Source organism: Equus asinus, chromosome 20 (assembly GCF_041296235.1).
Source record: "Equus asinus isolate D_3611 breed Donkey chromosome 20, EquAss-T2T_v2, whole genome shotgun sequence".
In the NCBI taxonomy this organism is placed as follows: domain Eukaryota; kingdom Metazoa; phylum Chordata; class Mammalia; order Perissodactyla; family Equidae; genus Equus; species Equus asinus.
Window position 1 is genome coordinate 82,201,739 of NC_091809.1, and position 25,546 is coordinate 82,227,284.

The window sequence follows — 25,546 nt, forward strand, 5'->3', positions numbered from 1 at the left end:
TCTAGATGAATCCTACACTAATGTCAAAATGTAAAAAGCAAGTTTAGGAAGCTGTGCAGCCGTTGCCTCAGAACCATCCTCAGTGCCCCCTAGTGGCCACATCTGGGAACCACGAGCAGAACCAAGGAATTGAAGACCTTCAGGCTGAGATGGCAACCCACTCCCACCGTCCAAAGGCAGAGGATCTTCTGGAAAAGTAGGTTTCAGTTCCTTCTCCCAAGGTAACAACTCCCAACCCGAGGAAATGTCCACAGCACTTACCTAGAGTCTCACACACAGCGTAGAGCCGGGCTGGCCTCTGCTCTGCACAGGCTCCTGCTAGACAGTTGCCCTGGGTGAGGCAGCCCCTCTGGGATGTGGGGCCTGGTTATCGTTGCTGTTCTTAGGCAGAGACTGCAGAGTTCCCCAGCGCACAGTAAGTATTCAATCCCCATGAAATTAATGCTGAGAAGAAGGGCCTACCTTTGTGGGTGGCCTAGGTTAGGGCCAGGGCTTAGCCTGGAGCCACAGGTGGAGGGTCATGGCTAACCCCAGGCTGGGGTGGGGCTGAGACAGTCACCAGAAAACAGGACTTTCCTCCATCCTAAAGGAAACAACTGTCCTCTGACCTGAGCTCTGCAGCTTGAGGCCTGCCTGGTGCTACAGGATCCAGCCTCTGGGGGCTGCTCCAGTGGTGTAGCAGTTAAGTTCATGTGCTCTACTGTGGCAGCCTGGGGTTCGTGGGTTCGGATCCTGGGCACAGACCTACACACCGCTCATCAAGCCATGCTGTGGTGGCATCCCACATACAAAAAAATAGAGGAAGACTGGCATAGAATGTTAGCTCAGGGCCAATCTTCCTCACCGAACAAACGAAAAAACAAAACCAAAGAATCCAGCCTCTGTTGGCCCCTCCAGGGCACCTCCTCACTCTCCTCTGCCTCCTGCCTACCTAGAAACTCTGGGGAAGCCACTCCCAACTCTTCCAAGTGAAGCCCCACCACAGACCTCTCTGCTGCCACCCCTCTGTCGTTCAAATCAGCAAGATTGGCCGCCCCATCTGCACTTGCTGCTCTGACCTTCAACTCCTTCCTGCAAATTTACAGTCACCCTTTGAGTCCCAGCTCAGGCCATGGGGTCTCAGCTCAACCAGGCACCCAGGGTTGGATTAGGGGCATCTCTGTCACAGGTCTGACCACCCTGTGTATCCTCAGCTGTTTCTAATGTTTCTGCCCCCAAGCCGCCTGCTCACAACCCTGGGCACAGAGGAGCAGTCTGTGGGGTGGATGGATGGCAAGGACAGGCATTTAGGCCGTGGGAAAGTTGGAATGGAGGCCTTTAGTTTCAGCTGGGGAGGGTCACCAGATGCTTCGTACTCACTGAACTGAATGGCATTAGAACAGAGAGAGGTGGCATCTTGTGAGACCCGGGCCTGGCAGGAACCCACTAGAGTGACAGCAGGCCAGGTCTCCCCCTTTGTGGTATAACTGAGGCCGGGGCAAGGAACACGGTTTGAGCAATCCATAGCGACCCTTCCAGCTCAGCCATTCCAGGACCTTCCAGCTGGAGAGCAGCCCTTTACCACACGTGGGAGGCCACTGTGAAGGGGCTCCGAGGCCCCCTGCCTCCTGGTAGGCACTCCGTGTGTAATCCTCTTGAGGGTGAGCTGGACCCAGTGACTGGCATCTAATGAAGAGAATATGGCAAAAGTGACAGGAGAGCAGTTCTGAGATTAGGTTATAAAAGACCCTGACTTCTGTCTTGCACTCTCTCTCTAATGAAGCTAGCAGTGTGTGTGAGCGACTCTGTGGAAAGGCCCGTGTGGCAAGGAACTGAGAGTGGCCTCTGGGAAGCAGCCAGTGAGGAATTGAACCCTGCCACCAACCACAGGAATGACCTCGGAAGTGGATCCCCAGAGTCAGGCCTTGAGAGGACTGCAGCATGGCTGATAGCTTGATTGCAGCCCGTGAGACCCCGAAGAAGAGGGCCCAGCTAGGCTGGACCTTGACCACTGACCCTGAGAAACTAGACACGATGTTGTGTGCAGCCACGAAGTTCTGGAGTAGTTTGTTACACAGCAATAGATAACTAATACACCACACAGGGCCCCGTGGGCCATTGGAGCAAGAGGGAGAGGGCTCGGCAGGCAGCTCAGATGGGCCCTGGTCTCCCCAAGTGTCAGTGGCAAGATGCAGATGCGGCCCCCAGCAATCACTCACAGAAGTCTCTCGTTTTTGTTTATTCATTTAGGAATATACAAAAGTCTGACATGTACAGTGATCTCACCAAGGAAAAACAGAACTCGGGGGGCGCTGGGCTTCCTCCCTGGCCCCCACCCTCTCATAAAGGCACAAATATGTGAGACATGGCTTCAGAGGCCTCCTGTCCTGGCACCAGTCTGCTGCTCAGAAGATCAGGGCCCTCTGTGGGCAGGAAGAGGAGCCCTTCCTCATACCTGCACTTGGGGGTGGGGCTTAAACAAAATGAGGCCACTGGGAAGTATGCAATTCAGGCCGAAGTCGGGCCAGGGCTGGGTCCACGGCGCCAGAAAATCAGTCACTACAACCAGAACGTGGTGGCTGGATAATCCCAGAGATGGTGCATCTAAGACAGCTCTGCTCGCCAGCACGGGATCACTGCCACTCCCAATCTCGCTCTGGAGGCCAGCCAGGCTCAGATTTGAAAGACTGGCGGGGGGCGGGGGCAGACAGGAGAGCAAGCTGGAGCATCCCAGCTGCTCATCAGTGCACTCTTCAGAATGGGACTAGTCTGCCCTCTGAGTCTCCCTCTTGGCAAGAGGAACCAGTCCTGCGGTCTAGGGTGGGGTAGCTGCGAGCAGAGGTGTTTGTATGGCAAGTGGCTTCTGCCCCACAGGGGCAAAAAGCAAATCATCTAACTGGCCTGAGTCACGAAGGGCTGTCCTTCCCCAGTTAACAGGACTGAGTTTTTTCCTGCAATTTTGGGAAGGGAAGTAGACAGGTTGGTTGAGAAAACCATAAAGGACCAGATGTGTTAGCCATCACCTAGAACAGGACAACTGGAAGTGAAAGAGGGTGAAATATTCACTTTTTCCTTCTTAAAAAAGACCTAACATTATAATGGTTTAACAAAATTGTTATAATTTCTTTTAAATAACCCACAGACACCCATGACGCTTTGAAATTTACAGAACAAAAAAAGCAGTGGAGAACTTGGTAGAAAACAATCTGCAGCTGGTTGCTCCCAGGACCTGGTCCCTGAGGGCTGGCTCAGGTCACCTCGAGGACCTCAGTCTCCGGGAGGCCAAACTTGGTCTTGTGCCTGTCGAAGAGGTTCACCAGGGCCTCCATGTACATGGCGTGGTACAGGTCGATGTCCTGCTGGGTTGGGTGCTCCAGCTTGGGGATGGTGATGGGCTCACCCACTGCAGGGATGAGGCAGACGCTTCTGGTTAGTCAATTCCCTGGGCCCACCCTCCCTGGGCGTCCACCACGCTATTGATGGCAACGACCCTGTGCTACACGCCAACCATGTGCAGGGACTGTGCTGAGTGCGCTGCCTATCAGGTTGACCCTTTTATAGATAAGAAGATGGAGGCCAGGAGCACACAGCCCCTGCCTGAGGCCACACAGCCACTGAGCAGCAGGTGGGATCAAGACTGGCTGCCCCCACTGCCCTCAGCTGGCAGCTCCTCTGGGAGTTACGGGACCAAGTAATGGCTTTGCTTTTGCCCTGCTCTGGGCAAGTCACTATGCCTCTCTGAGCCTCAGTTTCCTCATCTATCACATGGGCAACCTTCCTCATGGGGCTTTGCTGAGGATTCTGTGAAAGAACATGACATGCTTTGAACAATGTAGTAAGGGTGGGAGAGGGAGGTGGGGACCAACACTCAGCCATCTATGTGCATTGTCTTCTTATCCTGCTTTATCTCCATCCCAACTCATCCTGAAGTCCTGTCAAAGACACTTCTGAAATTTCTCCCAAGTTCACGCACTCCTCTCCCATCTCCATGGCCATCCCCTTGGTCCAAGACATCTGCTACCACAAAGGCTGTGGACTGGTCCTGTGTCTTCCATGGTTGCCCCTTCTAACCCACGTTCTATCCAGCAGCCAGCCCCAAGGATCATTTTAAGATGCAAATCTGAACCTCCTCTCCCCAAAAACCTCAAGCAGCTTTCCATTCTTAAGGTGAAGAGCAAACTCCTTCACAAGGCCCCCAGGACAGGGGGCCTCTCCAGCCGCACCTGTGCACGGAAATGTCCCTGCTGCCTCACAGAGATCAGACCTGCTGTGAGAGTCAAGACTGAGTCTGGGTCATGTGACCTAAAATGCAGGAAGTTTCTGTGTACAAGTACAAAGCAGAAGACCAGTCCTGATAATCTGAAGTGTCTACGTGAGCTTTGGCCCCTACAGTCCATGGCTTGTGACCCACACACTCCTGCGTGATCTCTAGCTCGTGAATCGTTAACACCCACACATACGCACCCCCCTCCCATAGGTAATTCTTTGGAATCCTGTGAACGGTTCCAAACAAACCCAAAACAGCACAGCTGGGGGTCAGTTTTTTGCTACCCTTCTCACAGGCCTATGCTCCACTCATGTAGGTTCCTTTCTTTCTGTTCCTCAAAAATGGACACCACCTTGCTGCCGGAGCTTCACTTTGGCTACTGTTTCTGATAAAGACTCCCTTCCTCTTCCTCTTTTGCTGGGTAATCCCTATTCAGCTAACAATGTAAGAGTCACCTCCTCCCGGGGTCCACCACGGCCCTCCAGAGCCCCCTGCACATCCCTGTCACACCCGTGGGTCCTTGCTGTAAGAGGGTCTTCCCTGAGACTCTGCTCTGCAAACAGAGAACTGCTGGGTCTTGTTTGCTTGCCTAGCACAGCTCGGCTCACCGCCATGCGATGATCCCTACGCTCCCGCCCCCACCACTCCTCCTGATGGGCACGCAAACCCGTCCTCACGGTTTAGAGCATGGCCATCAGAGCCAGGCAGCCTGGCTATGAATCCTCACTCTCCCACTAGACAGCTTTGTGGCCCCCCGAGTTCAGGGTCTGCAGGCATGGAGGCTCACCGACGGTGGTGATAGGCTTCGGGTAGGGCAGGAGCCCCCAGGTGTCGGAGGAGAAGAGGCCTCGGCCATGGAAAATGCACGGGGCGAAGCCGATGTACTTCTGGAACTTCTTCTGGACCCAGCGGCCCCAGGAGCCCTCCTCAAAGATCACCTGCTTGTACACCTCGTTCTCCCCGAAGGAGTAGATAGGAACCAGGTCGGCTCTGGAAGGGAGAAGTCAGGATCCGTCACACTCCAATCACTGCCTTCGGCTCCTCCTGTCAGCCCCAGAGGCGGGGACAACAGCCAAGTTCCCCTCCCCCAGGGGAGCAGCAGAATCAGCCAGGGGATGCCAAACCACAAGTCCCCTCACTACAGATTCGGATGGGCCTCTGTCTCCATTAGAGACTGGGGAGCATGTCAGGGCTCTGGGACCACTAGGCAAAGGGCATGGTGAGAACCCTGTTCTGGAATGCCTGTTCTCTCATCCTTCAAGCCTGCCTCTGCCAGGAAGTTCTCCTTGGTCTCTCTGAGCCCTGTGTCATAGCCCTCAGCACACCGTCCTGTCTCTGTCTGTCCCTCCTCACTCCCCCCACCCTGAAGGCAGGGACTCGGTCAGTTTTGATTGTGTCCCCAGGGCCTGGCACCAGGCTGGACCCTGAAAAGCAGCCTCTTCTGAAGCCTGAAGGAAGGCCCCGAGGAGACAGACAGAAGGGCTGGGTGGGGCCTAGGTGGCGTGGTTAGTGCCATCTTTAACTTGTGTGTGACTGAAGGCTGCACCCTCTCCCACCCCAGCTACGTTACTGCTGGAGGTCTGTCACCCCAGGGCCCTCCTCCTGAGGTCACCCAGGGCCCAGATACGGGAGGAAAACAGTGGACCTGGAGTCCAAAGAGCTTGGCTCTGCACTTTACAACGTGGCCCTGCCCAGGTCACTTGGCCTTAGTCAGCTTTCTCAAATGGCAAATGGGGACGTCATCACCTGCAGGGTCACCTGCTGGGGAATCAGAGGGGCCCACAGAAGTGAACGTGCTCCACCAAATGAGATGTGCTGCACAGGTGGCTACACAGAATGTGCCTCTGGTTTTCCAGAAAAGGTCACAGAAATCCAAGCTGTCCAGCTCCTCTCTGCCTGTTCTCAGTGTCACCCCTCCAGGAAGCCTTCCTTGATGTTTCCAGCCATCCTCCTTCCTGGCCTCTTGCTCTCCTAGCAGCATGACACATTTGGGCACCACGGCATGGTCCCGCATGAGCCTGGCCTCTTAGCCCACCTGCAAGGGCCCAGGGTACAAAGGCTGCGTCTTTGCCCCACTCAGAAACCCAGGCTACACTTGGAAAAACTTGGCCTGACCCTCTGGGCTCCAACCTCCCCTCCCTACAGGATGGTGAACTCCCTACCACGCCTTCCTGGGGTCTGGTCCTTGCCTCCAGGAGCTGAGGAGCTGATGCCCCAGGCCAAGCAAAGCTTTGGAGGGTTGCATGTGCATGTACAGGTGTGTGTGCGTGTCCATGCATGTGTGCGTGTGCAGGGAGGCACCTACCCATGGCGCAGGGCCAGTTTCACAAAGCCCTTGCGGTGGCGCAGGGTGACCGCGTTCTTGCCGGGCATGGAGCTCAGGGACTCGGCCGCGCCCCCCACAACGATGATGATGGCATTGCCACTCCCATTCTTTGAAAGCAAGTAGTCTATTGTGTCCTGGTTCACAGGGCAGATGCCTGGAGGGGAGGGGGACACACAGTCAGGGCTGCCCACGGACGCACTCCCTACCCCCTGCACACGGTCAAGTACAGACAGAGCGAGCCCTGGCTTGAGCCCGGAGCTAACCCAGCCACTGAGTTGAAAGGCCCTGCATCAGCTGTTCCTCTTCCTGAGCCTCGGCTTCCCTATAACATGGGGATAATGATACCAGGTTGTTTAGGGAACTCATTCATTTGGAAAACATTCCCTGAGCTCCTAACCCTGCCAGGCTGGTGCCAGGTGCTGGGAATCCCAGTGAATCAGGCCGTGGGGGTCACAGATGGGTGGATAACGACAGAGCCAAGGACAAGGATCAGGTTGTGCAGAGGGCAGCACAGGGGCTGGAGGCACCCAGAAACGGGTGAGAGGCGGCTGCCTGGGAAAGACGTTATCCAAGTTGAAGCTGGCAGACCGTAGAACAGCTCTTCTGCTCAGCCCTGCCCACTGCACCTGGAGCAGGCTGCATCCCAGCACAGGACCAGCTGCGGGGCACGGTATATCGGCTTCCCAGCCTCTCTATCACCTGGCCCAATGGAGAGGCTCAGGCCTCGACCAGGGCGCCCAGCAGGGGTAGGCAGAGGTGGATGCTCACCTCCAGACATGAGGTACTCCCTCAGCACTGGCATCCGGAAGTTGCCGGCCAGCGTGGCCAGGTAGGGCCTTATGCCAGGGAACTTCTTGCTCACTTCCGTGGCCTCTGTGCTGAAGTTGCAGAAGGCACCGAGGCCCATGATGCCGTGGGGGTGGTAGCCAAAGATGTAGTTCCTGGTGGTGAGCAGGTTGTGCGTCTTCACCAGCTGCAGGCAAAAGCTCGGGTCAGAGGAAACAGGCCAGGAGAGGGGTCCTGGGGCACACCCAGAGGGTAGGGGAGGGACTGGGTGTGCCACGGCCCCTGGAGGACTGGAGTGACTCTCCACACCAAACCTCAGACTCTCCTCCCTGAGGCCACAGTGCCGGACACTCAGTGGTCACCGCTTGGAGAGAGGAAGGGAAACTTTCTCACTCGCTCCCCTTATTTCTCCAGCTAAACACACCAGGTCATCTTATCCACGCTCTGCCAGCCTCCTGCCTCCCCTGCCTCCAGGCCCATCCTCCTCACCACAGCCAGAGAGACTATTCTACAACCCAAACCCAACCCCCATCACTCTCAGATAAGGAGGGATGTCCAGCCCTCTTTATCGGGGTAAAGTCCAAGTCCCTTAGTTTGGCCAGAGAAGGGACAGTGCAGCTGGCCTGGATGGAAACTTCCTTCCAGGCAGCCAGGCTCAGCCTGGACTCTGATGCAGGAAGGACAAGGACAAGCAACAGTCACAGTGGGGGCAGGGAGGCAGCTGCACAGCTGGGCCAGCTGACCTGCGCTACTATCAACAGGGCTGTCCTGGGATGCTCTGAATGACGATCGGCTTGTTCGGGGCCCACCCCCTGCCCCGGCCTGCAGCTCAAGGGGCGGGTGGGTGGTACAAAGTTGCCCTAAGTTCTGGACAAGGAGAGCCACCCACCCAGCATTACAGGGAACCCGATGGGGGTGAGGGTGCTGAGGGGGATGCAGAGCAAGGGTATTTTGTTCAGAAAACATCACTTTTTTTTTTTAGAAAAATAACGAATAATCAGAGAACGTAAAAAATATGGGAAGGTAAAAAAAAAACCCAAAGCACCAGTCAGATCTCCATCCAGATGAACCACTGATGGGTTGAGTCTTTTTTGCACTCAAATAGACACATGCTTTTTTTAAAAAATCATGAAATTGAGGTGCTGGGTTGCTACCACTTCTATGTAATTTTCTACCAAGCACATGATACCTATTTTTCCCTGTCAACCTCCCTCAGCAACATGTCTCCTTGCGGCTGTCATTCTCTCGCACAGCTACGCCACACGTCACAGAATTGTCATCAAACTCTGATTGATGGACCTTTAAAAAGCTTCCAGAATGTCCCTCAGAAATAATCAATCCCTAAATACCTTATTTTTGTCCACATATCTGATTGTTTTCTCGAGACAAACTTGTAGAAATACAATTCCTGGGTCAAAGGGAATGAACATTTTCCTCTGGTGGGCTACCTGGCCTCTAGAGAGGTGACACTATGACATTCCTGCCTGCCGGGTTTGAAGGTGCCCACTTCCATGCACCGGTGCCAGCTGGAGGCAGAGCCACGGGCCATTGGCAGAGTATCAAGAGCTTGGGTTTTCCATGACTCCAGATTTGGGAATCTCCTGGCTGAGGGAGGGACCTTGTGCTCTGTTTTGGGGGAGGGGAGTGCCAGTGGGTGGCTTTTGGGAAACTGAAATCTGAATCTTCAGGTGATGGAGGCCCGAGGGGGATGGAAGCAGCGGGGCTGGCACCAGCCCCAGCTCTGTAAGTGCCAGTGCGTGTAAGTGTGAGCAAGACCCTGAGTTTTACCCCCTGTTGCTTGGGACAGTCTACTCTTTCTCCCACTTTGCCTTTGGCAAGCAGATTAAAGCTGCTCAAACACGTGCCCAATTCCTGGCGGCCTAGATCATGGCTAGTGGGGAGGGGCGGCGAGGGGGCCCTAAGGGAGCCCAGCTGTCCACCAGCTTTGCAAGGCGCTTGTTCTGAGGGTCTGCCTCCTGAAGAGCAGGTCTGCCCAGCACATGAGCTCTCAGTAAAGCTGGGATGAAAAAGCACCTTGCGCCAGCTCCCAGGGAAAGGCAGGCCTTGAGGCACGAGCTGAGACACCAGTACCAGACTGGGAACCTGCCCCTGAGCTGAAGGCTGGGCCTGCAAGCCCAAAGCACAGAACTAGCTGGAGAGCCCCGATCGCGGCCATTCCTTTGATTACGAGGTGGAGACTGAGGCTTAGAGAAAGGAGTCGCTGCTTCCCGGGAGGTCACAGCACATCCCCTCCCATCTCTAGATGAGGCCACTCACCTACGCTTGTCCCTGGGCCTGGGATGTAGACGTGTCACCTGGTGGAACCCTAGCTGGCTCTTTAAATCCGTCCCTCCGCCAAGTCTCTATGTGGCAGGACATCTGGTTAATGAGGAGCCTTGGGGCACAGTGCAGGTTAACGGCCCTCGGTGGGCAACCCAGAAGAATGTGGGCATCTGACACAGCTTTAGTCTTGTCTTCAGTCCACACTCCCCTCGCCCCAGGGCTGGACAGGGTGTCCGTTCTGGAGGGGGGAGGAGGGACACTGCTGATGACGGCTCTGCTGACATGCCTACTTTCATGTCCCCTGTTTTTCCATGGCAAAGTCTCAACCCAAGGGGGTGCCCAGGCCAGGCCTGCTGGCTAACACGAGCCTGCGACACATTCCTGGCAAGTCACTCCTCACACCCTGCCTCCTAGGGCAGGACAGTGTTCAGATAGACGTGTCCCACTCTGGCACCATAAAGAGGAAGAAGCTCAGGCCCAGAGAAGAGCAGAGACTTGCCTAAGCTTCCACAGCAGGGCACAGTGGCAGAGGACTGCAGGAGAGAGAACACGGGCCCTGAAGCAGACAGCCCCAGGTTCTATACCAGACCTGCTACTGACTTGCTCTGTGACCTGACGACAGTCTCTCCTCTCTGGGCCCCAAGAGGCTCACCTGTGAAGCGAGGCAGATGGGCAGAGAGAGGATTCTAAGCTCAGAGAGTCTTTCCTAGTCCCCTCTCCAAAGATCCTACCTATACCTCAGGGAGAAGTGACCCAGCACAGCCCACTCCTCTTCCAGCCAGCCAGTGGTCCTGGTGGCTGATGCTAACACATGAGCCCCACCTCTGCTGGGAGAAGGGACGCCCTCTGGGTCAGCTGAGCTGCTCTGGTGGCAAAAAGCAAACAGCTTCACCAAGAAGGGAGTGGGGAGGGCTGGGGGGGTGGCGACAGCTGGAGGCTCTTATGACCCAACCACTGGCAAGGGGCTGGGAAAAGGGGGTGGGGGACAGGGGGTCATATACAAAGCCACAGAGCGTCAGCCCTGACGTCAGGTCACCAAGGCCAAACCCTCCCTGAACAGAAGGGGAGACTGAGAGCCCTAAGGGGCAGGGGCTGGGCTGCGGTCCCCAGCAGGCAAGAGCAGAGCCCACACGGGCTCAGTGCCCTGGGCCTGCCGCAGGCCCAGCTTGGCTTTGGTCCCAGTGCCCAGGAGCCCTCAGAGGGCCAGCTCTCATGTGCCCTATGGCCACTACTCTCAGCTGCCTTCTGAGAACAGAGGTGTGATAAGGGACACGGGCTTTTGTTTTGGTTCTTTTGGAATGGTGCCTGCCTGTCACAGGTCTGACCAATGGTCACCAGGTCATCCTGTTCTGGATAGAGGACGCCACTGGCCTTAAGGAAGCTTCCTGAGGGGCAGGTCACTGAACATGGGGGCTTGGCCCTGGAGGTAAGGGCCCCAGCAGAGAGACCAGAGTCCATAACCCCTCAGACTCAACCATAATTTACCACTTTTTATCACAGGAACAGCTCCACTTTGCAGACAAGGCAGGTGAGGCTCGGTGAGCTTCAGAAGTGTGCCTGTGGTCCCATGGGCAGAAGGGGACCAAGTCTAGCAGGATCCTCTAGGTGGTGAGCCCACCTGAGAGCAGAGCCCAGGACTGACTCTTCTGGGTCCCCCTGCCCAGCAGAGCTTAGCTATGGAGGTCAGTGAATGGAGTGACAGAGCAGGAACTCAACCTCAGTCTCCAATAGCAGAGCAGAGAGGGGGAGACCCAGGGCGTGGGACTCAATCCAGGGGGGAAATCAGGGACCAAATCTCTCCCAGAGAAACAGGCAGTAGGAATGCAGTGGGAAAGAACCTGAGGCTCAGATTCAGGAAGCCCAGATTCTAGTACTAACATGGGCAGGGACTCACTGGGCAACCTGGACCAGTCCTTGCTCCTCTCTGGGACTCAGTTTCCTCACCTCCAAAATGAGAGAGCTGGGTCTTATGATGCAACATCCTCCCAGCACCAAGAGCCTTGCATTCCTTGCAGCTGGAGAGACGGGATCAGGAAAAGGGAGGAACAGGAACCCTGACCCCAAAGGTCCTGGGAAAACTGGGCTCGGGCTGGGGTGGGCAGAGGGAGCCAGCCCTAGGGCCGTCCTCACAATACTGAGTGCAGGGGAGGAATGTAGGGTTACCCGGCCACCTCCCCCAGGCAGCACGCCAGGATGTCTCAGTCGCTGACTCACAACAGCAAACATACACCACCTACATCATGCACAAACCCTCCACACTCACACACACTGCCTCTGCTCTGCAGACCCCACTGCCTTCTGCTGCGTCACCTCAGCAGCTAGGATGTGCCGGGGCTGGGGTGCTCAGTGTGGTGGCCAGACAGGTCTTTCTCTTGCAGGAAAAACCTTCAGGATTCTGCCAGGTATCCACAATCCACCAGCCTCGCCCATGGGCACCAGGGCCCAGATGCCTCTGCCTTGCCAAGCTAGCTTGCAGACCACAGGCAGGGGCCAGACAGAGAGGAGACTGAAGCCAGACCACCGTTTACCCTGGCAGGACCTTGAGGTTAGCCCCAGAGAAGATGGGTGCTCCGAAGACCAGGGTGGGGGGCCCACAGCAGCCAATGATGCATCAGGAAGGAAACCCAGAGACCAACTTGGTCTAAACTCGCTTCCTATGAGAAGACTGCACCCTCGAAGGGACTATGCCTTGTCCAGGGTCACAGTGAACTTTTCCTGCCTCCGTTCTCCAAGGCTGAGGGAAGCCTGAGTATCTGCCCAAGCTTATTTCCCACAGCTCTGCTGCACAGAGATGCAGCATGCTGTCCTGGGAAGAGCCCAGCCTTTGAGGCAAGACAGTAACTGGAATCTTGGCTCAGCCCCTCACTAGCCTCATTCAGCTTTGCTACTCTCTGACCCTCAGTTCCCTCTTCTGTGAAAAGGGGATAAAGCGAATACTCGCCTTACAGGGGTGCTGTCAGGCTTAAAGGAGACTCCTTGGGGAAAGACGCTGGCTCCTAGAAGGCCCCCAGTAAAGATCCTCCCTCTGCCCTCCACCTCCTCACCAGTTCCTACACCCCAGGCTTCTTCTCAGTCTCAGGCCCTCTGCTCTCACTATTTTCCCCACCTCTTCAGTGCTACTATTTTTAAGATGGAATTCTAGGAGCATCTGCTCCAGAAGCCTTCCCCAAGCACTTCAGCAACTAGGGTCTCACCCTTCTTTCACTGCACATCAAATTTCCTGGGCCCTATTTCCGTGGCCATGACCCCCAGCAACCCACCTGAAACCGGCTGAGAGAAGTGATATTTCTGCAAAAGCTTCAGAAGGAAAGAAAGCCCCTCCAACCTATTGCTTTAAGCTCTATCCTTAGTTCAGGCCAGATGGACTTGGGACCACCTTGGTGCTGCTCTTGACAAATCACCTCTTTTTGCTGAGGAAGACTGGCCCTGAGCTAATATCTGTGCCCATCTTCCTCTACTTTATATGTGGGATGCCTACCACAGCATGGGGTGCCAAGCGGTGCCATGTCCGCACCCGGGATCTGAACCGGCGAACCCTGGGCCGCTGAAGCAGAATGTGCGCACTTAACCACTGCACCACCAGGCCAGCCCCTGAAACATCTTTTAGATCCAAATGCTAAAAGAAGTCTTGTTTCTCTAAGGAACTAGCAAGCCTTTTCCAAAATAAGAACCAACATCTATCATGTTTCCCTTTTTGCCTCGGCTGCCAGGAAGCTCCAAGCTGACTATGAAGCTCAACCACTGCAACTCTGCTGACCCTTGTGGCTGAAATACCAGTATTTTTTTAACCCTAAGTCTTGATTTTTCTTTTTACCCTTTATGACATTATTGGTATCCTGAATTGCCTCAAATCTGCATCAAGTCGGGTAGAGTATGAATAGTGAGAGGCGTCACATGGTTTAACTCAGCACATGTGGTCACTGTGGATGGGTGGGTTAAGGCTTGAGTTCAGATTTCCCAGGCACTCCCACCCTCCCAAGATGACCCCCACAAGTCTTTACCTGGATGGGAAAGTAGTCTCGAAAGTAGCGCCACATAGCCCAGTTTCGGACCCACTGTGACCTCCTGCCACCTTCCAGGGAACAAAACACAGTGTTGGGAATGGGGGGGAGGGACAGGTGACGTTTGGGCAAGGGAGACAAGACAGAGCCAGCGTGAACCCTGAGGTAGGTGACTATTGCCCTTGGCAGCATCTCCCCCTCCCTCCGGGCCCCTTTCCACGCTCGTTCTTTCATGTTCTGCAAACCCTTGACCGAGCGTGAGCTCCTATGAGGGCAGGACGGTGCCCTCTGAGTTTTTTACCACCCCACCCCCACCACCACACCCTGGCCTGGTGCTCTTCACACAGTAAAAGGGCAGCTTGTGTAGGAAGGACCGTCCCAAGGGCAGGGGGGCGTGGACAGGGGACCTCTGCTCTCACCTTTCTTGGGCGTGTTCCAGTCGAACAGCAGCCAGGTGAAGTAGAGCACGGCGATGAGCCAGCAATCAGTGCAGAACGTGTACAGGAGGATGGCACTGCAGGACACTCCTGGGGGAGGCAGGCAGCCACGGGTCAGGAAGGGTGGCCTCAGTCTCCCCTCGGGCAAAGGTTCTGGGGGTGAGTGAGTGGGTGTTTACAGTGGCACTAAGCTAGGCACAGCTGGGGGCCATGGGCAGGGGACCCCCAGCCCCGGCCTGGGGAGGAGCGCGCTGCCAGGGACAGGAGCCTCATCTCCTACATGCTGATGGGCTGGCTGCCCTGGCGCGGAGGGCACGCGGGCTCCCTGTGGTCTGGGCAGCAGTGTGGAGGAGCAGACTCCAGCTTCTTGTGAAGCTGTCCTCAGAGCTGTCCTTTCCGCCCCCTCCTCGTGCGTCTGTCTCCCCACCCCGGTACCTGGCACAGTTCCTGTGGACAAGGGGAGGGACCTACCCAGTGCCCCCCCATCTCAGGACTTGGGCTGAACCACTGTCTCAAGTGTGTAGCAGAGGGACTTCCACCCCATTCTAGAGACAAGAACAGTGAGGCTTGAGGGGGAGGTAACTTCCCCAAGGTCACCCAGCAGGACAGAGGCAGAGCCAGGATTCAAACCCAAGTCTGACTGTTAAGTCCCTAATCTGCCCAGGCTTTAGAAACTCACCAAATATTAGAAGCCCTGTTCTGCCACTGGAGGGACCTGAGACTGGTGGTCGGGGTGGGGCAGGGGTTCCCACCCCAGAACAGGGGCTGGCCCCTTCCAACACAGCAGAGTGCCCGGCAGGCCCAGACCAAAGCCCAGAGCCCATCAGCCCCCTCTCAAAAACCCCAGCAGGACCTTGGAAGACTCCCTGGGGCCAGCTCCCCGTGGTCACTTTGCTCTGGGCCTCCCGGCACTAAAAGGAAGGAGGTCCGTGCCAAACCTGCCTTGCCTCGTGGCTCCCTGCAGATGCCCTCTGCAGGCAGTCCACCTTCCCGGTTTTTACCCAGCCTTCAACGCCTCGCTCAGCCCTCCTCTCTTCCAGAACTGTTCTCTAATATCATACTGTCCTCCCGAGTGGATCTCTCACCTCTGAACTCCCCACACGAGGGGGGCCACATCTTCTTTGCTCCCTGGCACTCAGTACAGGGCCAGGGGCAGCAGGTACTCATGCCTGGTGGAAGTGTGGCCTGCGTCCAGCACCCTCCCCACTGCCCAGGGAGGGAAGCCAAGCCCTGCCACGCCCCCCACCTCTGCTGGGCACTATGCTGGTCATGGGTGCTCAAGGGCTGCCTGGCCCTGCATTCCGCTCTGGTCTGCCCCCCAGGCTGAGCCTCCTCTGGTTTCCCGAGGGAGAGGGGAAGGCCAGACACAGACTCTCCATGGGCCTAAGGGCAGCAAAATGGTAGTCACTTGTTGTCCACGATCCAGTCCTGTTCTAGCCTCTCCCCAAGGGAGTGAAAAGTGGCACGACTATCTTGGGAGGGGCAGTGAACAGAGAGTGACCAGGTGTCCAGTTCTTCAGGACCAGATAAGGAGTGTGACATCACTGATAAGGACGATGAATCTCTAGAGAAGCATTTGCAGCCTACAAAAACCTGTGAAAGGCAAACTGTGAAGTACTTAAGGCTGCTTGGTGAATGGCTATGTCTAAGTTAGGGACACTTACAAAGTCATTCACGTTGTTGAGCAGTTTGCCTCTGGTCCCCTTTCTTAGGTCTGCAAAAAAGGTCACTCTAGGCCCCTAGACTCCACAGGTGTCCAAGCTCCTTTGGAGGCTAGGTGGATGCTCCAGGTGGGCCTGGGCGGGGCTGCAAGGCTCAGGCTCAGGGCTGAGCAGCCCAGAAGCCTCGCTGGTGTCAAACTCCTAACTTTCTTGGTGGGTAGAGCGACCAGAGCGGGCTGAGCCCCAGGGCCCACTGCCTAGGCGTCTGGGCTCTCTGGGAAGGCAGGCATCCCTACCTACCCGTCCTCACACTGGTGCTAAGGTGCCCTGGATGGGGGAAAAACAAACAGGGAGCCCGAGACTGCATCCAAGATGGGGACCTTCTCACCTGGGGGCCCACTCCCCAAACCCTCCGTATCCACAGCCCCTCTCGCTGCACTTGCCATCTGGCTCCTCATTGTCTGCCTCCCCGTGAGACTCCTTCCAGCAGACAGCCCTTCATCCCGAGCTCCTCAGGAGCTGGAAGCAGGGCACGTTAACCTCTCCAGCCCCAGCAACCAACACAGGAAAGATTTATTGAGCAAAAAAATGAACTAAACCCATCAAACAACCTTCCTTTCTCAGAGCCTAACCCCTGCCCTCTGAACAATGGGCTCCCACTCCACCCTCGTGGGGCTGCAGCAGCAACTACCGCCACTGGGTCCAGGAGAGGCAAACACCTTGTGGACCCGGCTGGCTCCCAATGGGGACAGTTCAGGACCACCTTCACAATCATCTCCTCCATGGGGAAGTCTGGGACTCAAAACTCTGATCCCCGAGGCCCGTCAGCCGGGCGGCGTGTGGCTCGCTCAGTGGTAGGGAGGCAGCAGTGGGCCCGTGAAGAGCATGGATGCGTTCTTCCAGGAGGCCCCGGCCCTGCCACTCCCTGGCCAGGCCCATCCCTGAGCCTCGATTTCCTTACGGGGTGTTGGGAAGATTACAAGAGACGAGAAGAGGACGTGACACACTGATAAGTGTCCCATCTGGGGATCTGTGGTCTTGGACGGGAGAAAAAATGACATCTTAATCTTCACCCATCTCTTCTGGAAATCTATTAGTATTTCCTTCCTTTACAAATGTAACAGAGCACAGCAGTATAGCAGTACCTGCTGACTGTGACATCGACAGAAAACAACACATCGCATTTACAGCAGTCGCAGACAGCTTGAAAAATCACTTATTCTCATCATTACTTAAGAATTATGATAATGATTACGCCTGCTGCTGAGTCTTTTTATTTAATGCACTAATAAAAAAGCATGTGTTACTATATATCTAACTCAACTTCTTAATGTGTGCATGTTTATATTTCAGTATCATTGGGTTACTCTGGAATCCAATGTATTTTGTATCACACATTTAAGAACACTGAGAAAGGTTTATAGCCTTTACCAGAATACCAGAGGGTCCCATGGCCCAAAAATAGTGAAGGGTCACTCTGTTCCAGAGGGAGGCCGACTGGCCCACAGCAGCCTTTGCAACACCAGGCAAACCTCAGACAGCAGATCTGGGTGGTGGTGGGAGGGAGCGGCTGGGCTGCTCAGGGCAATAATCTCAGCAGCAGCACGGGAGTCCTGTCAGCCCAACCAGGCTTGGCTCCCTCTAAGAAAGGGCGTTGGGAAGATGCTGGACCAGTTTCTGGGCTGTGGTTGGGCTTGGTGGATTGTTAACCTACAGCAGGGGGCCAGACCCGGTCGTGTGCTGCATGGTTGGGGTTCTACCAGCTGCTCAGCTCCCCAACAGCCAAGTTCTGACCCACTAAGACAGGGGTAGTGGTGGCTTCTCAGTGCCAACGGGGACTAAGGGAGCTGGTGCAGCAGCCTAGGCAGGGGGCTGGGAGGCTGGAGTCCATGGGGTCTTGTCCTGGCCCCACCACATGCTTCTCATGTGACTCTAGGCAAGGCTCTGCCCCTACTGCTCCCTATCTGACAATGGAGGGGGCTGCACTGTGCTCTCGACCCCAGGATTCTAATAGGTGACTGAATGCAGGACAAATTGGGGGTCTGAGCCCTGAGGGAGCCAGACTAACCTGCTCTGTTCTCCAGACCAGTGTTTATCTTTTTGAGGCCATAAAAATCTGAGGATAGCAATTGCTCTTCACCCCAGAAAAATGTGGACATACTCTCATCAATAATTCTGCACCTAATTTTAGGGGTTCATAGACCCCCCCCCCCCCGACTAGAGCCCACTCTTGGGCCTAAAGGTGAAGACTGGCTGGTTCAGACCAGCTCCACTCATTCTGGGCTCCTCGGAAAGCGCTGTGGGCTTCCGCTCAATTCCCAACTATGCCACTTAATGAGCTTCACAGTCTCAGAGTCACTGGACCTCCACCAGTTTGCATTTCCTCACCTGGGAAGAAGGAAGTCAAGAAAAGCCAAGTCCAGTGCCTGGTCCATGGTGGGGCTTGAGAAATAGCACCCCTGGCCCATGCCTCTGCCCTGCAAAGGGCGGGAGGGCAGCACAGAGCTGCCCTGGCAGTGGGGTCTCAGAGGCCCCCAGGCCGAGTGGAAGGACGGCTGCTCATCAAGGCCTTAGTGACTCCTGGTGGTCCCCATTGGGCTGGACAATCCTGAGGGGTGGGCTGCCCACAGCACTGGAACAAGCAGGTCTGTCTGCCCCAAAGTGCTGGGGAGGCCACCTACTCTGCTGAGGACACAGGGGCCTCAGGAAGAGAAGAGGCTGCTGGGAGAGCAGGGGTGGGCCCAGGCACAGGCCCGACCCTCCTCCCAGACAATCCCTGACGTCCTGACCCTGGTCTGGATGGCAACCCAGGGAATGAGGCACCAAGCCAGAACTGTCGGCAGGTACTGCTAATGTTACTGTGCTCTGTTCTATATGTAAAGAAGGAAATACTAAATTTTCAAACAAAATGGGCAAAGATTAAGATGTCATTTTCTTTCCCATTCTGAGTCCAACCAGAGCACTAGGTGGGAGATGCTGAGAGAAGGGGGTAAACACTAATCGGGCCGTGGGAAGCAGCTGGGGACGGTGTTCCGTGGAGGGTGGGTGAGGGGTGGGAGCGGGATCTAAGGGCACCTCTCCCGGCAGCTCCCATGTCATGGGGGCCCACCACGACCAGGCCCTGTGCTTCTTTTCTTCAATCCCCACAAATGCCATATGAAGTCGGCAGCATTTTCCTTCCACTTGAAACAAGGAAACTAACTTCCAGAGAGCTCAGGGAAGCTGTGGAAGGTCACAGAGCTGGTCTGTGATGGAGTCGGGCACCACAGCCCCTGAGACAAAGAAGCACACCTGCTGGGAAATCTTCGTTGGTAGGCAGGGTGGCACGGGGGAAATGCACAGGCTTTGGGGGTCCTACAGACCTGGATTCAAACCAGTGTGACTAGGACAAGTTACTTAGCTTCTCTATGTGTAAAATGGGAACACACCACCAGCTCCCACGGAATCACACTGACCCTGGCCCTCGGCGCCCTGGCTTACCCATCACGAGGAAGGTCAGGACCCACTGCAGCACCGAGATGACCTGTAGCTGCTTTTCCACCTGGGACCTGTTGAGCCAAGTGATGGAGAAGAGGTCCTGGAGGGCGGAGAGGATGCTGGAGCCAGTGCCTGCAGCAGAGGGGAGCGTCAGCCTCCTGCCACCCTTGCCTCCAGCCTTAGAGTCCCCGATACCTACCCACCTCCCACAGGCACCTTCCCAGGTGTGACAGGAGCCTGGACCACAAAATCAGGCAGCCCTGGGTTCAAATCCTAGCCCGGCCACCCAACAGCTTTGTAATTCTGGGCTGTTCACATGCTTCCCTGTGCTCCAGTTTCTATATATACCCAATGCGAATGGTGTCCCCGCCTAGGGTCATTTGGAAACCAAATGAGGTATCCAAAGGGCCCAGGGAGAGCTCTCCATAATTGCCAGTTCTCTTCCCTCCCCTCCACCCCAATCAAACTCCTGTCCTCATTCTTTATCTGGACCCAGTACAAATATTTAATCTTTGCTATGTGTGTCTGTGAGGCCAAGGACAGAGGTTCAACATCCCATGTGCAATGTTTTTTTCTCCAAGTGTACTTTGAGCACCCCCAATCCCTGCCCCACCCCTCTTATCGCCAGGGCTGACACCCTGCCCCAGGGTGCTGAGCCCTTGTGCCTCCACCCCAACACCATCAATATCACCACCACGACCACCTTCAGAGAGAGCGACACTTTGAGCTTCATCTCAGTGCCCAAAGTTTGCAGCCCAGAGAGGAATCAGGCAGGGGCTTTGCTTCCCCAAAGGACCCAGTGGCCAGGGAACTTTGGGAAGCCTGGGGCACGGAGGCTGCAATTATGGTCGCTACCAAGCAAGTGCCAAGCCTAGAAGTTAGCACAAGATGTGCCCATTTAACTGGCTCTGTGCCTGTGCCCCCAGGATGACGCCCTGGACTCCAGCAGCTGATGAGCAGTGGGACCAAAAGGCCTGGTGACTGCAGAAGAGGCAGCACCGGGGAACAGCACGGGCAAGGCCCTTAGTCCATACCCCGTTCCTCCTGGCAGCTGGACCAAAGGAGCGGGCCGCTCCAAACGCCCCCATCTGCTGAGCCCTAACCGCACGCTCCTCACTCATCACATCTTCACTGACTGCCCAGTGTGTGCCGGGCAGACACTCCTTCACACCACCCACTCTGCAAGGCCCCAAGCACGAGAGTCACAGTCTTGTCCTTGAGGGTCTCATGACCTTTCACCCTGGCCTACTGCTGGGAGGGGACGGGGCAGGAGCTTCGGGGCTTACACTCAAGCCTTTGCGTTTCTTCAAAATCTGCAGAGCAACAAGGTCGCAGCAGAGTTTAGAAAGGAAATAACCCTTGCTTTGACTTTTAGGAGGCACATAGATAATGCCAGGCCTCAAGGCAGACAGGCCCGTCCTGTCCCCTTTAGCTGGTCTAACAGATCAGAGGGAAGGGGCCTGGTACAGCAGAGGAGCCAGACTCAGGTTCAAACCCTGGTTCCACACATTATGTGACCCCAGGCAAGACTGTGAGGACTCACGGCCATGTCCCCAGGGCATGGCCTGGGTCTGATCCACTTCTGGGTCCCCAGTGGCCTGGTCCAGAATGAACACTCAGAAAGGTTTGCTGAGCGAGAGGAAGGGGAGGTCTCTGCTCAGGCAGTTCCTCAGGCCCCTGGGCTCCCTCCCCACAGGGCTGGGTGACAGGTATGCTGCCCATGTGTCCGTGAAGCTTTGGGGCACAAAGCACTTCCCTAGACACCCTGATTCCCCACCAGGCCTGTGAGTTTGGCATCATCACTCCCATTTTGATAGTGATAAAGGCGGCTCAGGGAAGTGACATGGCCAAGGTCACTCAGCCAGAGGGAGGCAGAACTGGACTCAAATTCCAGTCCTGTGTTCCATCCCTATGCTGCAGGTCCTCCCAGGTTTCTTCTCTCTTCTCCGTACAAGACAGTGGGGAAAGGCTGGGGGGAGACAGGGGAAAATGAATGACCTGTTTTCCTTCAGAGTGGGGGGCTAGGAGCAGGCATCCTGTGCAGGGAGTGGCAGCAAGCCTTGGGGTTCCAGTCCCAGTTCTGCCACTGACTCGTGTGTTACCTCAGCCAAGTCACTTCACCTCTCTGGGCTTCAGTTTCCCCATCTATAAAATGGGGGTAGGAAGGATGAACTCTACAACCTCTTCGACTGCTGGGACTCTGGTGTCCACCCTCCTGAGGGTATACCTAGAGACTCGCCATCTCCAGGTGCCCAGCAGACGGTAAGTGGAGGTTCAGTTGAACACCCCTAGGCCGCTGCTAGACCTCACCACCCAGCTGTCAGCACCTCTCTGCCCCAGCTGTGGCTGGGAGGGGTCCAGCAGAAGTTGGCATGGATGCCAGCGCTGCAATCAGATGCCACCACTGCCACCACCTTCACACCCAGCCTGTCTCCAAGTCCTGGGTGGGGCCAGCAGGAGCCTCAGCATCCAGCCGAGTCTCAGCTCCAACCTGCTCCCTTGGCACCCTGCCCCCTCTGTGCCAGTCCCACTGCGGCCGGTGTCTATTTACTTGGTCATCCTCCTCTGCCAGCGACTCCTGGGTGCCGGGGCTGGTACCTGGTTCATCCATGTGCCCAGAGCCCTGCCCAGAGTCTGGTGAGAGAAGGAGCTCATAGAGGTTTACTGCACGAACGAACAAACCCACAAGCCCCAGAGGCAGGTGAAGGCCTGGATGGCCAAGTCAGACTGAGCTGCCCGACAGGAAGGCCCCTGCCCCATCCCTGAGGCCACCGGAGATGGGGTCGCGGAGAGAGCCTCTCCGCCCTCCCTGAGCAAGAGTTTCCCCAGCTGTGATGAGAATACAAGTCACTACCTACAGGTGTCTTTTTTTCATGGAGGGAAAGACGACAGGCCACAGAGTAACTTCGCTAGTCCTGTGAAGAAAAGTTCCCAATGTCCAATGAAAACAGCTGCTCCTGGGCACCCTTTAATTTACATAGCTCATCTGCTCCTAGACTTAGGGAGGGCCGAGGCAGTGGAGCTGCCAGGGGCCCCAGAGCAGTTCTCTTACTCCCAGGAAGGAATCCCCTCCTGTCACTGTCCCACAGCACTCCCTATGAAGTAGACAAGGCAGGCTTGGGCAAGCCCATTTCACAGAGATGGAAACTGAGGAGAGGAGAAACCACCTGCCTGAGGGCAGGATCCAGGGGAGCCGGGAGTCAAGGCAGGTATTTGGGCTCTGAGTCCCATCATTTCCATGAAGCCACGCTACTGAAGGCTGACCCCGCGACACAAGCCAGTCCACACCCAGACTTCAGGAACACACTCACGGCTTGGGGGGCTGACTGCTCTGCCCTAAACTATGCCTCAGGTCTGGTGGGGACATCCTCCTGCAGACCGGTGTGCAAGGAATGTGAGCCCCCAACCACAGGCTCCCACAAGTCCAGCTCCTGCTGTGAGGGCGAAGCCAGAGCCGCCCGCAGCAGTGGGCCAGACCACCCTCGGTCCCAGGGCCCAGCTCGGGGTGGGGGTGGGTGTCTCCAGACGCCTGCCTGCCCAACAGCTGATAGCAGGGTGGCCAGGAAGGTGGCACCTAGGGCTGACGAAACCAGGGTTTCCTGGGCTTCCTCTGAGGGGGCACAGTCTGAGCTCTAATCACCTTAATCTGAGAAAGGGCCCTGGGCCAGCTCTGCCCCTATGTGGCTCTGTGACCTTGAGCAAGTCACTCAGCCTCTCTCAGCTTCAGTTTTCTCATCTGCAAAATGAGAATAGTCCCCACCTCACAGGGTTGTTGCGAAGATTAAATGAAAAACACGTGTGTCAGGTGCCTTTGGCATTCGTTAGGGGATTAAACGGTAGCCAGCGCCATTGCTTCTCCCATCGAACAGAGTGGGAAGGGGTGTAATGAGCAGACATAGCATTATGTGTTTGGAGAAGAGAGAGCAGAGTGAGGGTGGTGGCAGGGGGGCTCCGAGGAAGCAACGAGGCCCTGAAGACAAGACGTTGGAGGCGAAGGGGAGGAGAGTGGGCATTGTGATTAAGGGGACAAACTCAGGGAGTTAGAAAGAGGCAGGCCCCAACACAGAACACTCAACACAGCAATGGGGGTTCACGTCTACCCAAACCAGAAGCTGAGAAAAGAGGAGCTGGAAAGGGGTCGAAAAGTGGCCTTCTGGAGGAGGTGGGCAGGACAGAGACAAGACTTGAAGCAAGGAGCACTTAGGAGGCGCCACGCACTGCACTAGCCACCAGGGAAATAGCACCAACCTGGCAGATGAAGCCTCACCTGTTAGGGGCTTAGGTAAAGGTAGGGGGTGTGACGTCAGGCAGCGATGAGCGCCATGGAGAAAAATAACTTGAGGTAATGAGCTCGAGAGAGGAGAAAGGGTACTCTGACCCGTGCATGGAGAGGAGGCACTGAGCAAGGCTGGCCTCCACCGGGAGGCAGGGGCACACACGGGCAGCCATGGGTCATACCCCCGGATGGCCTGCACGGCTTCCTCCACCCACCTACCTTCACCACCAGCATCACCAGGAGGGGGTGCGCCAGCCTGGAGAAGGCGCAGAGGACAGGAGGCTGGGCATCAGGAGAACCTGGCCCCTAACTCACAGGAAGTACAGCCTTGGTGAGTCACTTCCTGTGCAAGCCTCAATTTCCTCATCTGGAGAGTTGAGCTAATACCTACCTCGCCAGATTGTTGTGAGAATTAAATGAGATAATATATAGGCAAGAGCTTCACAAAGAGTAAAGACCTACATGAATGCCGGAAAGTTATCAAGCGGGCCTCAGTGTTCTCTCCTGTCTAATGGGTACAACACCCTCCGTCCTGCCTTGGAGCAGAGGTGTTGGCGCCAGCAGACTTGGGATTCCAACCCTGGCTCTGACTCTTACCTGCTGTGAGACTGGGAAAGCCACCTCCCCTGTCTGAGACTCAGTGTCCTCCTTAGTCATGATCCAGGATCGTCGCGAGGAATCTAAACAACTTACGGAAGAGGGACAAAGAGAGTCTGGCACATCTGCCAGAGAGCTAGAAAGATGCCAGTGAGGTCACAGAGATGTGGGCAGCCTGTAGGGGCTCCTTGAGTGGGGAAGTCATCCTGGTCATGTCCCCACCCCCAAGGGTGCCACTCCTGGGCCCACTTGGACCTAAGTTCTGCCCTGGGCCACCAGCTGCCAAGTGGACAGTGAGGAAGTCGCCCTAAGCTACTCCAAAGGGCCGGGTACAAGTCTGCACAGAGGCGGAGAGATGGACATACGGACCCTGCCAGACCCTTCCAGGCCCAGGGAGGTCCAGGAAGCTGGGCCAAGTGCCAAGGAGACTCCACTTCTTCAAGGCAAGCTCCCCTCCAGGCCCCCAAGCACCTTCCAATGGGAGTCCACACGTGTGATGAGAGGGCCGGGCACAGCTCTGGACAGGCACGCCTGCTGATTTTAGAGTCCCACTCGAGGGCTGCGCTCCCGCAAGCCTTGCACATGAAGCTGTCCGCATTCTGCACGCCCCCACAGGCTCAGCCAGACACTCCTTCCCTCCAGGAAGTCTCCGCACACTCTCGGCCCTGCCTGCAGTGCCCCGAGGGAGAGTCCCGTCACCTCCAGGTCCAGTCCGGTCAGTTGTCTACCTCACACTGACTGGGCACCCCCAGGCACTGAGTGCTGGCCCCGAGGCCTTCCTGGCCCTTCCTGGCCCACTCTTCCTCAGGGAAGCCTTCCTCCCCGCACCCCCATGTGCCCCTACCTCACCCCTACACTCAGCCTTTCTCATTATGGGAAAGAGTGTACATTTGTTTGCAGGAACCATGTCCTGTTCATCCGGGTCCCTGTGCCCAGCACGGGGTCAGGCACAGAGTGGGTGCTCGGTCAACGTTTGCTGAATGACTGGATGCTCAAGGGGATGGCGTCGAATAAAGGGGCCTGGACCACAATAAGCCCAGTCAACGGCTGACTGACCTGAGCCATGACAGAGGGTCAAACAGCTTTCTACAGAATCAGGAGGGCAGGGTCTCCTCTGGCCGGAGCGGTCAGGGTTAGAGGCAGGGGCAACAGTGGAAGTCTCCAGAGGGAGGGGAAGGGCGGAGCCCAAACATTAACATTCATTCGACAAGGGTAGGAGATGCGGGTCCTTGGCACCTGCTGTAGGCTGAGCTCTGCTCCCGGGCCGCCCACCCCAGCTCCTGCTGGGGAGACAGGCCGTGAACAATTAGGCACTGAGGGTCAGTCAGGGCCAGGGAATCCAGGGGAGGCCCCCAACCCGGCCTGGAGGATGTTCTCAGGGATGCCTTCCTGGAGGAAGGAATGGGTCAGGGGAGATGTAAAGGATGAGTAAGAGTTTGCCAGGCCGACAAGAGGC

General features: G+C 56.2%; 1 protein-coding gene across 2 annotated transcripts in view; it reads right to left on the bottom strand.

Annotated features, from left to right (window-relative positions):
- Nucleotides 1-2,203: 2,203 nt before the first annotated feature.
- Nucleotides 2,204-25,546, bottom strand: part of DGAT2 (diacylglycerol O-acyltransferase 2) — a 30,458-nt gene continuing 7,115 nt past the window's right edge. Inside the window, exons 2-8 of one of the 2 annotated variants that reach the window (XM_014855840.3) lie at nucleotides 19,221-19,349; nucleotides 14,062-14,169; nucleotides 13,643-13,713; nucleotides 7,341-7,545; nucleotides 6,552-6,726; nucleotides 5,034-5,236; nucleotides 2,204-3,382 (exon numbers count right to left, since the gene is read on the bottom strand). In XM_014855840.3, the coding sequence (XP_014711326.1) occupies nucleotides 3,228-3,382; nucleotides 5,034-5,236; nucleotides 6,552-6,726; nucleotides 7,341-7,545; nucleotides 13,643-13,713; nucleotides 14,062-14,169; nucleotides 19,221-19,349 (1,046 nt within the window). In that variant the 3' untranslated portion in view covers nucleotides 2,204-3,227. Of the gene's footprint in view, nucleotides 3,383-5,033; nucleotides 5,237-6,551; nucleotides 6,727-7,340; nucleotides 7,546-13,642; nucleotides 13,714-14,061; nucleotides 14,233-19,220; nucleotides 19,350-25,546 lie in introns of both variants that reach the window. The other variant, XM_070490667.1, reaches the window with a different exon arrangement.